Raw genomic sequence first — 16,463 nt, 5'->3', positions numbered from 1 at the left:
TTTTTTTGAGACAGTCTCATTCTGTCACCCAGGCTGGAGTGAGGTAGGGCGATCTCAGCTCACTGCAACCTCTGCTTCCTAGGTTCAAGTGTTCAAGTGATTCTCCTGCCTCAGCCTCCTGAGTAGCTGGGACTATAGCCATGTGCCACCACACTCAACTAATTTGTGTATATTTTGGTAGAGATGGGTTTGATTATGTTGGCCAGCCTTGAATTTCTGACCTCTGGCCAGAATTCTGATTCTGGCCAGCCTTGAATTTGTGGCCTACCTTGGCCTCCCCACATGCTGGGATTATAGTTTAAAATTTTAAGTTTACCTACCTATTTATCATTTTATTTACTATTCCTTCTTGCAACTCAGATGTTTCTTCTAGGTCAAGTTCCTTTAGTGTGAATGTGCTAATAAACCTTTCATTTGTTTTTCTTTTCTTTTTTTTTTTGTTTTGTTCTGTTTTGTTTTCTTTTTTCCTTGCTGGGGAGAGGTGTCAATGACTTTACTTATTGTTAATACCTTTATTTTGCCCTAGTTTTATAGAGATAGTTTTACTGAATATAGAATTTTGCAGTGACAGTTATTTTCTCTCAGCAATTGAAGCTATTATCCCAGTGATTTCTGGCTTCATTTGTTGCTTTGAGAAGTCAGCTGTCAATCTTAACTGTTGTTTAATTATCAGTAATCTTTCTTTTTTCCCCCTCTTCTTTCTCTTTTTCAGATTATGAGACTGATACACTGCCTACTGTGCTAAGGAGGCAACTTCCTCTTTCTCTTTTTAAGAACTTTTCTTTCTCTTTAATGTTCTGTAATTTTACTATGCTCTGGCCTCATTGGCTTTCCAAATTTGAGGATTGCTGTCATATCAGTTCCAAAAACTTTTAAGAGTAATTTTTCCAAATATAGCGTCTCTTCATTCTTTGTGTCTGGGACTCCAGTTAGACTTATGTTAGAACTTCTCTTTGAATTCGTTATATTCCTTTACCACTCATATTTGCCTTCTTTTGAGTTTCTGTGCATCATTCTGAGAAATTTCTTCAGATCTTTCTTCCAATTTATGACTTGTTTTTTCAGCTGTTATCTAATCTACTTTTCAACATCCACAGAGTAACTGTTTTCAGATTTTGGAGTGTGTGAGAATTGCTTAAGCTAGTAAAGGACACAGAAGTGCAGGTTCATTGAAGTAGGACACAGCTTAGGCCCCCATATTTTTACCAAGTTCCCCAGGAGATTCTTAGAGCCACCAAAATTTGGGAATCACTGCCATAGAGTTTTTAAGTTTCATTTCTATGGTTTTCCTTTCTTTAGGTTTTATTCAATTCTTTTTCAAATGTGCCTGGTCACTTTTGATAGCCCTTTGTTATGCTTTTAATTTCTTCCTTTATTCTTGAAACATGTTAAACACAAATAGTTTATGTCCTGTGACTGATCATTACTCTATTTATAGTCTTTGGGAAGTGCAATTCTGTCTGGGTGAATGATTGTTTTTGCTAACTCTTACTAATGGTGGCTTGTTTCCTTGAGTGATAAGTACCTTTTTTATTTTGAACTCATGTTCTGGAATTTTATCTGTGAAAGTTATTTAAGGCTTTGTTTGAAGGTCTTTCCTACAGATAGGATTTGTTTTCGCATCTGCCATGTGTTAGCAGGCACAGTCACCAGAAACATTGCAAACTTAAATGTTAGCTTGCAGTTTTAGAGCCCCATAAGTCTATGAATTCAGTCCCAAACTTGGGTGAAGACAGGCTTCAGTTAGAAGTGTTTATTTTGTCTATTCCAACCAGAGCTAAGACCTATATAAAGGCCTGTATTTCCGTGGTCTACTTCTGAGGGGTGGGTTTTCTGTTTATTTTTGCTTTTTAAATTTTCTTCCACTTAGGTTTTACCCATCAAGCAGCCTAGCTTTGGTGGAGGGAAGAGCTGATCTTTGATCCTCCCTCTTGCCATGTTTGAGGCATTTGACTGTGTCTGACTCCTGCCTATGTGGCCCATTAAAACCTAGGGCCTACCTAGGCTAACATAGATCAGCCTATATGCCCTGGGCAAACTTGGCTGCAATGTGTGCTCACACTTGAAGAGCAGGCTTTTTTGTTTCTGGCCTCCAAGGAATTTTCTTATTTTCCTTCCAGCATGGCTATGTATTAATAAATGTATTTAAAAACTATTTTTAATATTTTACCCAATGTTTTTAGTTGAGGGGTTTCTATGACTGTCTAGTTTGCCATATTGCTAGAAATGAAACACTCAAATCTTGGTATAAGATTTTAGTAGCCTACTATCTAATATTGTGGCAGCATGATTTTGTGATCAGTAAACCTTTAGAATGTTTTATGCTTCTGCGTCTGGTTTAATAATAGCTGAAAAAGCATCTTCGCCTAAAAATGTTTATTTTAGATATTAGCAGTTTATGATGTTGTTTACTTTGTATTAACTTTAGCTAATGAAATTTTTTTCTTTTATTACTTTAAGGAGGTAATTGAGTTCTATGTTCAAAATGAAAATTCAGTGAACAAGTGGGGAAGACCTTTAGTGATTAATAAACTCAAGGTAAGAAAATCTTTAACGCTGGAAAATTCATATGCAAGTGTTTTTTGAGACCCTAGACCTTAGTTTGTTGTTGCTATTGTTATATCTGTAGAGGAAAATTATATCAATATAACCTTTTAAAAAAGCAAGTTAATAGAGTCCATAACATACAAATTAGGCTAGGTAGTGTTCTATATATGGTAGTAATGAAGACAACCTCTTACAGCTGTTCAAAGGGAAAAATATGATTAAAACTATTCATTATTAGCCATCACTGAATTGAGACTGAAGTCAAGGCAGGTCATTTGTCCCACATAGAATTAATCTAAATTTCATGTTTTTCAAATCTTAACATCAATTCATGTAAGAAATTAAAATGCACAAAGTAGTGTATTTGGCATATTATACTCAAATGTGGGAGATTGTAATAGTTCTGATTCAATAAGAAATTCTCAAGTAGCCAACTTAATTTTTCAGCCAAATCCAAGGAAGCTTGGAGGAAAAGACGTTTTATTAGTGGTTAAACTGTTGATTTATAATGAATTAGTAAGAACTTGGTTTTGCTCACTGGAGAATACAGTAAAATAAATAACTCCATAAGTGTTTTTAAATTTCAAAGGTCATAAATACCAATATTTTAAAAAGAAATAAACTAGTGTGAGTCCTGGTAAATTATGGTCACTCTAGCGTGTTCATCACTTTGACAGGAAATGGCTAAAGCCGAGGGTCTCTGGAACTTGTTTTTGCCGGCTGTCAGCGGTCTCAGCAACGTGGACTATGCCTTGATTGCTGAAGAAACAGGAAAATGCTTTTTTGCTCCAGATGTCTTTAACTGCCAAGCACCAGGTTACTACATTAATTGAAAACAGATTTTTTTCTAATATTTTGATCAGTGTTTAAAATTTCTATCTAAGAATGTGTTTTTATACAAAGTTATTGACTTACGAATTTGGCTATAATTTTATTTTTCAGTTACTTTGATTTAAATGTAAGAAATGGATTTGAAATTTTCATTGGACTATTCTTTTGTTAAATATCATTACAATTAAGAGTATTGGTGAAAAAAATTAGCCACCAAAGGGATTGGTCATGTAAGGATCTCAGTTTCCTGATTGGGAATTGGATATTTCTATTACTAGTTGGAATGGATAGAGAGTTTCAGATCTTTTGGTTAGCCTCACTGTTCATTCACCAAATGAATAAACCATTCATTTACCAATTATTTACTGATTACCTACTATGTCCCAGGCAGTGTTCTGTGTTCTTGCAATGATATATCAGTGAATAAAATACACAGAGATGCCTTCCTTCAAGGATCTAGTTGACATACAAAGAGACAAAAATAAATAATAATTATAATAAGTAAACTTCAAACTTATGTAATAAGTTTGAAGATGAAAAGTGCTTTGGGAAAAAACCAGCAGAATAGGGGAGCTCTGAAATTGGAAGTACAGGGAATATGGGTTACATTTTTAAATAGAATGGTCAGGATAGGCCTCATTGAGAAAAATGACATTTGATAATAACTTGTATAAGGTGATTGCTTGAGTTAGCCATGCTGTTATATGGGGAAAGAGTTTTTATAGCAGAGGGAACAGAAAAGGCAAGAGTGTAATTGATGTATTCCAGTAATAACCAGAGAGGCCAGTGTGGCCAGGAAAAGAATAGGCAAAGAGATCAGAGAGGTAAGGGCGTCATATTTTGAGCTTTATAGGGCACATAAGAGGGGCTTATACCTTCATTGAAAGGATGAGCCAATGGGAATTTTGAGCAGATTAGTGATAAGTTGTAACTTCAGTTTTGAAAGGATCACCTTGACTGCTATGTTGAGAATTGACCAAAGGAGGGTAAGAGGGAAGCAGAGAGTCCGTGGCAATAATCCCGGTGAGAGATAATGGTGGTTTAGACTGGGGTGGTAGTAGTGCAGTGGGTGATAAGTAGCAGGATTCTAAATATATTTTAAAGGCAGAGCCATGAGGATATCCTGATTGGATATGGGGTATTAATGGAAGAGTCAAGGATGCCTCCAAGGATTTTGAGGTGAACGTCAAATTGAAAAGATGAAGGAAGGAGGCCAATTTTTAAAAAAGTAAAATGAAAGGAGTAAACCTGGAATGTAGTCTGTAGGAGGTATCTTAAAACCTGGATTTGCAGAAGAACCACCTAAGGAACTTTTGAAAAATCTAGATTCCCAGCCTCTATCCCTAGAGATTCTGATTCAGTATATCTAGGGTAGACCGTGGGAATATATATATTTTTTTCAAATTACTCTGATTATCCTAATGCTACCAATCAAGGACTAGCACTTGATTTGTGGTAGGATGATTATGGTACAATATCCAATGGCAGGCCCATCCCTGTACAAGATATACCTCAGTATTGCCTTTTGTGTTTATATATGGCCCTGGTGCTAAAGCTCTACCAAAAACAAGTTAATGTAGGCTGCCAGAAAGAGGTATATAAGGCAATACTGGACTTCTGAGACAAAATGCAGTCTGGATTTTCCACACTGGACTTTGTCTCATTTCTTTGGCATCGTTAAAATAGTTTGTAGAGTTCTGATAATGGTTGAACTTGTCCCTGAAATGATTTTCTCTTTTCCAAACACTGATTTATCAAATTACTGCTGTACTACATTGTATTCCGATAATAAGCTACTCTAAAAGTAAAATCTATTCACAGAGCTTCTAAAGATTTCGTCTCAACTGTGTAAGGCTATTACATCATTCTACATAGGTAGCATGATTTTGTGGAAAGGGAACTGAATGCTAATTTTTGATTGCTACTCATAGTAAGAAATATATTTTATATTTTATATTGTGATCCAATTTGTAGAATATATAGGTATATGTATATGTTCAGAATGGATGGATGGATGGATGGATGAATGGATAGATGTATATTATTGAAACAGAAGTTTCACAAAACAAGAGTTTCTCTTACTACATGCAAGTGCATTTGGATGTTTTCCACTGAGTCTAATCTAATGCATTATATTTTGTTCTATTAAGTTTTTTAGAGAATGCTAGCTATATTCCATTAAGTTGATTTCATAGTGCACTAATGGATCATAATATGAAAAATAATGCTACCAAAGACTTCTTTTGCAGATGGAGCTCTGCCACTGTTTTATTATTTGACCTGTTAACTCACTTTTCACTAGATGGTCATGGATTTTTCTCTAGCATTAAAATTTCATGAGTCCATCAGTTGTACTGCCTTTATGAGATAACTAAATTGCTGAAATTTTAAAATTGGACAGAGATTTGATTTGACTAAGAAATGATGAGCAAGTCTCCTAAGTAAGCAAGTTGTGTAAAACTATAAATAGAAAACTAGGCATTTTCTCTTTGTGGTGGAGATACCATGAAGGCCTTAAGCATTGTGTTTTGGGTCATTTCCAAAGCAGATGAAGAAGGCAATATAATTGATGTTGAGTAAATACTTCAAGAGGTTTCTTAAGTATAAAAGATGAATTTCTACTTAAGTCACCCAGACCATTTCCCAAATAGTTATAAAACATATGGGAAACATACATAGTCTTCCAGTTTGCCCTTTTTCCCCCCTTCAATAAGTCATACAATATTGTGTATTGGAATGTTGAAAATAGCAACTTTAATTCTAAAGCTATTACTAGAAAATTTGGGGGCCTTTGGGCTGATATTTGTTTATATACTTTAAGTTCTGGGATACATGCACAGAACGTGCAGGTTTGTTACATAGGTATACATGTGCCATGGGGGTTTACTGTCATCTACATTAGGTGTTTTTCTTAATGCTATCTCTCCCCTAGCCCCTTACCTTGCGACAGGCGCTGATATGTGATGTTCCCCTCCCTGTGTCCATGTGTTCTCATTGTTCAACTCCCACTTATGAGTGAGAACATGCAGTCTGTGGTTTTCTGTTCCTGTATTAGTTTGCTGAAAATGATGGTTTCCAGCTTCATCCATGTCCCTGCAAAGGACAGGAACTCATCCGTTTTTTATGGCTACATAGTATTCCATGGTGTGTATGTGCCACATTTTCTTTATCCAGTTTATCATTGATGGGGATTTGGGTTGGTTCCAAGTCTTTGCTATTGTAAATAGTGCTGCAATAAACATACATGTGCATGTGTGTTTATGGTAGAATGATTTATAATCCTTTGGGTATATATCCAGTAATGGGATCGCTGGGTCAAATGGTTCTAGATCTTTGAGGAATCGCCACACTGTCTTCCGTAATGGTTGAACTAATTTACACTCCCACCAACAGTGTAAAAGCTTTCCTATTTCTCCACATCCTCTCCAGCATCTATTGTTTCCTAACTTTTTGATGATCACCATTCTAACTGGTGTGAGATGGTATCTCATTGTGGTTTTGATTTGCATTTCTCTAATGACCAGTGATGATTAGCTTTTTTTCGTATGTTTGTTGGCCACATAAATGTCTGCTTTGGAGAAGTGTCTGTTCATATCCTTTGCCCACTTTTTGATGGATGGGGTTTTTTGTTTTTTTCTTGTAAATTTGTCTAAGTTCTTTGTAGATTCTGGATATTAGCTCTTTGTCAGATGGATGGATTGCAAAAATTTTCTCCCGTTCTGCAGGTGGCCTTTTCACTCTGGTGATAGTTTCTTTTGCTGTGCAGAAGCTCTTTCATTTAATTAGATCCCATTTGTCTATTCTGGCTTTTGTTGCCATTGCTTTTGGTATTTTAGTCATGAAGTCTTTGCCCATGCCTATGTACTGAATGGTATTGCCTAGGTTTTCTTCTAGGGTTTTTGTCGTTTTAGGTCTTACATTTAAGTTTTTAATCCATCTTGAGTTATTTTTTGTATAAAGTGTAAGGAAGGGATCCAGTTTCTGCTTTCTGCATGTGGCTAGCCAGTTTTCCCAACACCATTTATTAAATAGGAAATCCTTCCCACATTGCTTGTTTTTGTCAGGTTTGTCAAAGATCAGATGGTTGTAGACGTGTGGTGTTATTTCTGAGGCCTCTGTTCTGTTCATCGGTCTATATATCTATTTTGGTACCAGGACCATGCTGTTTTTGTTACTGTAGCCTTGTAGTATAGTTTGAAGTCAGGTAACATGATGCCTCCAGCTTTGTTCTTTTTGCTTAGGATTGTCTTGACTATATGGGCTCTTTTTTGGTTCCATATGAAATTTAAAGTAGTTTTTCTTCTAATTCTGTGAAGAAAGTCAATGGTAGCTTGATGGGGATGGCATTCAATCTGTAAATTACTTTGGGCAGTGTGGCCATTTTCATGATATTGATTCTTCCTATCCATGAGCATGGAATGTTTTTCCATTTGGTTGTGTCCTCTCGTATTTCCTTGAGCAGTGGTTTGCAGTTCTCCTTGAAGAGGTCCTTCACATCCCTTATAAGTTGGATTCTTAGGTATTTTATTCTCTAACAATTGTGAATGGGAGTTCACTCAAGATTTGGCTCTCTGTTTGTCTATTATTGGTATATAGGAATGCTTGTGATTTTTGCACATTGATTTTTTATCCTGAGACTTCGATGAAGTTGCTTATCAGCTTAAGGAGATTTTGGGGGCTGAGACGATGGGGTTTTCTTTTTTCTTTCTTCCTTTTTTTTTTTTTTTTTTTTTTTTGAGACGAGTCTCACTCTTCTCGCCCAAGCTGGAGTGTAGTGGCGCAATCTTGGCTCACTGCAACCTCCACCTCCCAGGTTCAAGCAATTCTCCTGCCTCAGCCTCCTGAGTAGCTGGGATCACAGGCGCCTCCCACCATGCCCAGCTAATTTTTGTACTTTTAGTAGAGACATGGTTTTGCGGTGTTGACCAGGCTGGTCTCAAGCTCCAGACCTCAGGTGATCCATCCGCCTTGGCCTCCCAAAGTGCTGGGATTACAGGTATGATCCACTGCGCCTGGCCGATGATGGAGTTTTCTAGATATACAATCATGTCATCTGCAAACAGGGACAATTTTACTTCCTCTCTTCCTATTCAAATACTCTTTATTTCTTTCTCTTGCCTGATTGCCCTGGCCAGAACTTCCAATACTATGTTGAATAGGAATGGTGAGAGAGGGCACCCTTGTCTTGTGCCAGTTTTCAAAGGGAATGCTTCCAGCTTTTGCCCATTCAATATGATATTGGCTGTGGGTTTGTCATAAATAGCTCTTATTATTTTGAGATACGTTCTATCAATACCTAGTTTATTGAGAGTTTTTTGCATGAAGGGGTGTTGAATTTTATCAAAGGCCTTTTCTGCATCTGTTGAGACAATCATGTGGTTTTTGTCATTGGTTCTGTTTATGTGATGGATTACATTGATTGATTTGCATATGTTGAACCAGTCTTGGATCCCAGGGATGAAGCCAACTTGATTGTGGTGTATAAGCTTTTAGATGTGCTGCTGGATTCGGTTTGCCAGTATTTTATCGAGGATTTTCACATCGATGTTCATCAGGGATATTGGCCTGAAATTTTCTTTTTTTGTTGTGTCTCTGCCAGGTTTTGGTATCAGGATGATACTGGCCTCATAAAATGAGTTAAGGAGGAGTCCTTCTTTTTGTATTGTTTGGAATAGTTTCAGAAGTAATGGTACCAGCTCTTCTTTGTTCCTCTGGTAGAAATCAACTGTGAATCCGTCTGGTCCTGGGCTTTTTTTTTTTTTTTTTTTTTTTTTGAGACGGAATCTCGCTGTGTCGCCCAGGCTGGAGTACAGTGGTCGGATCTCAGCTCACTGCAAGCTCCGCCTCCCGGGTTTACACCATTCTCCTGCCTCAGCCTCCCGAGTAGCTGGGACTATAGGCACTCCCCACCTAGCCCGGCTAGTTTTTTGTATTTTTTAGTAGAGACGGGGTTTCACCAGGTTAGCCAGGATGGTCTTGATCTCCTGACCTCATGATCCGCCCTTCTAGGCCTCCCAAAGTGCTGGGATTACAGGCTTGAGCTACCGCCCCTGGCCGCCCTGGGGTTTTTTTGGTTGGTAGGCTATTAATTACTGCCTCAATTTCAGACCTTGTTATTGGTCTATTCAGGGATTTGACTTCTTTTTGGTTTAATCTTGGGAAGGTATATGTGTCCAGGAGTTTATTTCTTCTAGATTTTCTAGTTTATTTGCATAGAGGTATTTATAGTGTTCTCTGATGGTAGTTTGTGTTTCTGTGGGATCAGTGGTGATATCCTCTTTATTATTTTTTATTGGGTCTATTTGATTCTTCTCTTCTTTATTAGTCTGGCTAGTGGTCTATTTAGTTAATCTTTTCAAAAAACCAGCTCCCGGATTCATTTGTTTTTTGAAGGGTTTTTCTTGTCTCTATCTTCTTCAGTTCTGCTCTGATCTTAGTTATTTCTTGTCTTCTGCTAGCTTTTGAATTTGTGTGACTTGCTTCTCTAGTTATTTTAATTGTGATGTTAGCATGTCAATTTTAAATCTTTCCCGCTTTCTCCTGTGGGCATTTAGTGCTAAAAATTTCCTTCTAAATACTGCTTTAGCTGTGTCCCAGAGATTCTGGTACATTGTGTCTTTGTTCTTATCAGTTTCAAATAACTTATTTATTTCTGCCTTAATTTCATTATTTACCCAGTAGTCATTCAGGAGCAGGTTGTTCAGTTACCATATAGATGTGCGGTTTTAAGTGAGTTTCTTAATCCTGAGTTCTAGTTTGATTGCACTGTGGTCTGAGAGACTTTTTTTTATGATTTCAATTCTTTTGCATTTTCTGAGGAGTGTTTTACTTCCAATTATGTGGTCAATTTTAGAATAAGTGCAATGTGGTGCTGAGAAGGATGTATATTCTCTCAATTTGGGGTGGTGAGTTCTGTAGATGACTATTAGGTTAGCTTGGTCCAGAGCTGAGTTCAAGTCCTAAATATCCTTGTTAATTTTCTGTCTCGTTGATCTGTCTAATATTGACAGTGGAGTGTTAAAGTCTCCCACTATTATTGTGTGGCAGTCTAAGTCTCTGTAGTCTCTAAGAACTTGCTTTATGAATCTGGGTGCTCCTGTTTTGGGTTCATATATATTTAGGATAGTTAGCTCTTCTTGTTGCATTGATCCCTTTATCATTATGTAATGCCCTTCTTTGTCTTTTTTTTTTTTTTTTTTAATCTTTACTGGTTTAAAGTCTGTTTTATTAGAAACTAGGATTGCAACCCCTGCTTTTTTTGTTTTGCTTTCCATTTTCTTGGTAAATCTTCCTCCATCCCTTTATTTTGAGCCTATGTGTGTCTGTGCATGTGAGATGGGGCTCCTGAATACAGCACACCAATGGGTCTTGACTGTTTATCCAATTTGCCAGTTTGTGTCTTTTAATTGGGGCATTTAACCCATTTACATTTAAGGTTAATATTGTTATATGTGAATTTGATCCTGTCATTATGAAGCTAGCTGGTTATTTTGCTTGTTAGTTGATGCAGTTTCTTTATAGTGTCGATGGTCTTTACAATTTGATATGTTTTTGAAGTGGCTAGTACCCATTTTTGCTTTGCATATTTAGTGCTTCCTTCAGGAGCTGTTGTAAGACAGGCCTGGTGGTGACAAAATCTCTCCCAGCATTTGCTTGTCTGTAAAGGATTTTATTTTTCCTTCTCTTATGAAGTTTAGTTTGGCTGGATATGAAATTCTGAGTTAAAAATTTCTTTCCTTTAAGAATGTTGAATATTGGCCGCCACTCTTTTCTGGCTTGTAGGGTTTCTGCAGAGAGATCTACTGTTAGTCTGATGGGCTTCCTTTTGTGGGTAACCTGACCTTTCTCTCTGGCTGCCCCTCACATTTTTTCTTTCATGTCAATTTTGGTGAATCTGACCTTGGTGTCTTGGGGTTGCTCTTCTTGAGGAGTATCTTTGTGGTGTTCTCTGTATTTCATGAATTTGAATATTGGCCTGTCTTGCTAGGTTGGGGAAGTTCTCCTGGATAATATCCTGAAAAGTGTTTTCCAACTTGGTTCCATTCTCCCCATCACTTTTAGGTACACCAGTCAAACCTAGGTTTGGTCTTTTCACATCATCCCATATTTCCTGGAGGCTTTGTTCATTCCTTTTCATTCTTTTTTCTCTAATCTTGTCTTCATGCTTTATTTCATTAAGTTGATCTTCAGTCTCTAATATCCTTTCTTTCGCTTGATTGATTCAGCTATTGATACTTGTGTATACTTCACAAAGTTCTCGCACTGTTTTTCAGCTCCATCAGGTCATTTATGGTCTTCTCTAAACTGGTTATTTTAGTTAGCCAGTCGTGTAACCTTTTGTCAAGGTTCTTAGGTTCCTTGCATTGGGTTAGCACATGCTCCTTTAGCTCAGAGGAGTTTGTTATTACCCACCTTCTGAAGCCTACTTCTGTCAATTCGTCGGCAAACTCATTCTCCGTCCAGTTTTGTTCCCTTGCTGGCGAGGGGTTGTGATCCTTTGGAGGAGAAGAGGCCTTCTGTTTTTTGGAATTTTCAGCCTTTTTGCACTGGTTTTTCCTCATCTTCATGGATTTATCTACCTTTGATCTTTGATGTTGGTGACCTTCAGATGGAGTTTTTGTATAGGCATCCTTTTTGTTGTTCATGCTATTCCTTTCTGTTTGTTAGTTTTCCTTCTGAGTCAGGCCACTCTGCTGCAGGTCTGCTGGAGTTTGCTGGAGGTTCACTCCCAACCCCATTTGCCTGGATATCACCAGTGGAGGCTGCAGAACAGCAAAGATTGCTTTCTGTTCCTTTCTCTGGAAGCTTCGTCCCTGAGGGGCACCTACCACATACCAGCCGGAGCTCTCCTGTATGAAGTGTATGTCGACCCCTGTTGGGAGGTGTCTCCCCATCAGGAGGCACGGGGGTCAGGGACCCACTTGAGGAGGCAGTCTGTCCCTTAGCAGAGCTAAAGCGCTGTGCTGGGAGATCCGCTGCTCTCTTCAGTGCCGGCAGGCAGGAATGTTGAAGTCTGCTGAAACTGTGCCCGCAGCCACCCTTCTTCCCCCCAGGTCCTCTGTCCCCAGGAGATAGGAGTTTCATATATAAGCCCCTGACTGGGGCTACTGCCTTTCTTTTAGAGATGGCCTGCCCGTAAAGGAGGAATCTAGAGAGCTGGTCTGATATCTTTTAATGGGAAATAATTTTTCTTTCTGGTGTAGTTTATCCACGTTTTTTGTTGTTGTTGTTGTTTTTGTTTTTTGTGTTTTTTTTTTTTTTCCAATCCATAAATGATAACTTTGTAAGCTTTTTGGAAGAAACTGATAATTTTTGGAAATTCTGAATTCAATATTTACCTTATTTGTACTATAATACGTAACAGTGAGTTTAAAACAGCCAAAGAAAACAAACAATGAGCTTCATGAATTATAACTCAGGACTTATTTTCTCCCTCAGTCAAAAAGAATGTTCAGCTGTGTTAATCTAGAAGGAATTTTGTTAATGTTGATATAATGTTGGCTCTGTTAGGAGTCCCTGAACAGAGTGCAGACATCTTGAGAGATTTAACTTACACAACTCAATTTTCATAAGCATTTCAGTAACTATCCTTAAAGTCATTGTAAATGTTGATATGAAAATTGTTTTCTCAAAATCTTCTGAATAATCAACACTCAAGGAAAAGATTTTAGACAGTATTTTAAGAAATTTGACAGGAATGGAAAATCAGAGGAAGCCATCTAGAAAATTTTACTCCATGGCAGACATGAAGAATTCTTTGTTAGCCAAGGGCGATACTACAGTGCATCATGTACTATAAACAATAAATCCTCCAAGGGTCAGAGAGGGTCTTTAAAGTTCTCTACTGCCATTTTCTTTCCAGGGCGGGGATTCTCTCTTTATCATCCTTGAGAATTATCAAGTATTTTCTAGGTAGTATGGGGTACATAAAAGTAAGAGCAACGTTAGAGGTAAATAGAAATAATTGTTATGTGAGTTCAGAGGAAGGAGGTGTTACTGACTGCGTAATCAGAGATTCTTTGCAGAGGAGGTGGCTCATAAGCAGGAGTTTACTTGTGAAGGACAGGGAGAATTTCACTAGAGAAAAAGCCTGACCCAAGCAAATATGTGGAAATTAGAAAGCATAGGGTGTGTTTGAAGAACAGCAGATAGAATTAAGGGCTGGAGTCTCAGTAGGACATGCAATGTTAATTGTTCTCCAGGAGCATTGCAATCACTTCTAGCAGGGCATATTTGCAATACAGCAGGCAAGGTTTAGGCCAGTAAATTGTTTCCTTCAGTTCTAATTGAGTTAGACGTCATTAGTGCCATTCTTCATTGGGATGAACTGATGAAGAGTCTGTGATTTAGAAAAAGTTGAATAAATATGTACCAAATACCATGTAAATATTTGTAAATATTTATGACATGCTGTCAGTGTAAATTATACTTACTATATGTTTCAAAACATTTTTGTTTGCAAACATTTGCTTTAAAAAGATGCATTTCTCTACTCTCTATATAAAGTTGTGGATTTCATATTGATAAATTTTCAAATGCAAAACAAATACTCCTTCTTATGTATAGACACAGGGAACATGGAGGTTCTGCACCTGTATGGAAGTGAGGAACAGAAGAAACAGTGGCTTGAGCCTCTTCTTCAAGGGAACATTACCTCTTGCTTCTGTATGACAGGTAAATGCCAATCACCATTCTCTCCTTTGTAGTCAGTCATCCTGGAGTTATTATGGATGAGCTGCAGAAATATAGGATGTGGTTCTGTGTTTCAGTCAAATTTGCTGTTGGCCAAAAATATGAGTATGTTTATTTTGAGCCTGTTATTAAATTTTGGCATTTTCAAATGTTCAGAAAAATATTATCCTCTCCTTTGTTAGAATATCAGATGGTGTTCTCTAGTAGCCTCCTACAGCATTAGCAGCAGAGTAAACTTAGTTTCACAATCTTTTGATGTCATTACTAAAATTGCTGTCTATGAGTATTTAAGATCTTCTTTGCTGTTATGTATGAAATATCTATTTTTGTGATAATTTTGTATTGATACTTACAAAATATTAAACTCTTCCATAAACTCAGAAAAATAGAACTTTCACCAGTACTGGACATATGGCTCAAATTATAATCCTGTGGGAAAATAAAGGAACATATTAATAAAAACAGATTTAATATCATTTGTACATAGGAAGCATTAAGAACGCTTCAGTAGAAAAAAAAATCATTGTTTTGTGATTTAGTTTAGAATTAAACCAAATTTTGCTTGGCCATGATTTTTAAGTGCTTTCAATAATGGCCAGATTTTATTGTTTTGTATAACATTGTATACATTTATACAGTACTCCTCTTTTATCTGAAGGGGATACATTCTATGACCCCCAGTGGGTGTCTGAAAACTGGGGATAGTCCTGAACTTTATTTAGACTATGTTTTTTCTTATACATATGTACCTATGATACAGTTTAATCTATAAATTAGGCATAGTAAGACATTAATAATAACTAATAATAGAATAGAACAATTATAACAATACTCAGAATGGTACACTATTTAAAAATTATGAATTGTTTACTTCTGGAATTTTTCATTTAATATTTTTGGAATGCAACTGGCCTCTCATAACTGAAACCTCAGCAAAGCTACAGATAACAGGGGACTACTATAATAGCAGAACTGATCTCCATTTAAATCAGTAATAGGCATTTATTGAATACCAACAGTGTGATGTATTGTCTACAAAGCACTAGGTGGGGGTTACAAAATAAGTAGAATACACAACCCTCTTTCTAAAAAAAAAAAAAAGAGTCTTAAGTTTTAGAAACAGAACACATGGAATATCTGAAGGACTCATTTAAAGGGGTGTCGTATTAACAAGTGCAGATTGCTATGATTGAGAGCTAGACAGTTCTGAAGTGCCATGCAGTAAAGCGGTTGTCTAAGGGTGTCCCATGGAGGACTTTCTGAAGACCTTAAGTGTTGAACAGGCTTTAAAGAATGCAAAGTATGTAAATCAGTAAAAGCATTCATGATGGAATTTGCAAGGCACATTAGAAATTGCTTAAGACGGTAAACTATATGGGAGGAATCTGTCTTGCCCATCAATATTTAGTACATTATGTCCATTGTGAGAAGTAGAAAACAATACGTTTACTACATTTGCTGATTGGAGAAAGGAGTGGGTTGTATCCCAAGTCATATATCAATGAGGAAGCCAAAAATACAATTCAAATTACTGATCCCCAATGTTCAATATACTTCATTCATTCACTCATTCTTCCAGTGCACATTTATTGAATACCTACTGTGTGTAGGTTATGGGAAAAGCTGGGTGGCATGGGGAATGATAGGACGTTGAAAAAGATAAAGAGGCCTTTGTTTTTAAAGTTTCCATATCCTTATCTAAGCCTACTGATGATATCTGCCTATCTGTAAATTCAGCTCTTGTTTATTTATAGAACCTGATGTAGCTTCAAGTGATGCCACAAATATTGAATGCAGCATCCAACGAGATGAAGATAGCTATGTAATTAATGGCAAGAAATGGTGGAGCAGTGGTGAGTGTTCAGCCTAATTTTTTCATCTAACTGACTGATCCTTTGTGCCAGATGCTATGCTAGAATAATTCTATGATACATAGTGATCAGTTTCATGATCATAATTCTTTAAATTCTTCATGTGTAGGCCAGGCGCGCTGTGTCACACCTGTAATCCCAGCACTTTGGGAGGCTGAGGTGGGTTGATCACCTAAGGTCAGGAGTTCGAGACCAACCTGGCCAACATGGTGAACCCCTGTCTCCACTAAAAATACAAAAATTAGCCAGGTGTGGTGGCAGGCATCTGTAATCTCAGCTACTCGGGAGGGGAGGCTGAGGCAGGAGTCTCGCTTGACCCTGGGTGGTGGAAGTTGATGTGTGCTGAGATGGCACCACTGCACTTCACCCTGGGCAACAAGAGCGAAACACTGTCTCAAAAAAATGAAAAATTAATTAATTCTGCATGTGAAAGCATTTTCAAACTTAGAAATAGTGGTTGAAAGAAAAAGGAATTTTAAAGTAACATATGCTGGTTAGGTGATGTTTAAGAGCAGAAAACGG

At 37.3% G+C, this 16,463-nt stretch overlaps 1 protein-coding gene across 1 annotated transcript in view; it reads left to right on the top strand.

Moving 5' to 3' along the window:
* The window catches only part of LOC105490369 (acyl-CoA dehydrogenase family member 11), a 97,613-nt gene that overhangs the window by 34,766 nt on the left and 46,384 nt on the right, over positions 1-16,463 (top strand). Inside the window, exons 10-13 of the mRNA XM_011755892.3 lie at positions 2,461-2,538; positions 3,225-3,363; positions 13,945-14,052; positions 15,825-15,923. Coding sequence (XP_011754194.2) covers positions 2,461-2,538; positions 3,225-3,363; positions 13,945-14,052; positions 15,825-15,923 — 424 coding nt within the window. The remainder of the gene's footprint in view (positions 1-2,460; positions 2,539-3,224; positions 3,364-13,944; positions 14,053-15,824; positions 15,924-16,463) is intronic.

The sequence above is a fragment of the Macaca nemestrina genome, chromosome 2 (assembly GCF_043159975.1).
Source record: "Macaca nemestrina isolate mMacNem1 chromosome 2, mMacNem.hap1, whole genome shotgun sequence".
NCBI lineage: Eukaryota > Metazoa > Chordata > Mammalia > Primates > Cercopithecidae > Macaca > Macaca nemestrina.
The sequence above is the reverse complement of the archived record's forward strand: the minus strand, read 5'-3'. Positions and strand labels throughout refer to the sequence as shown.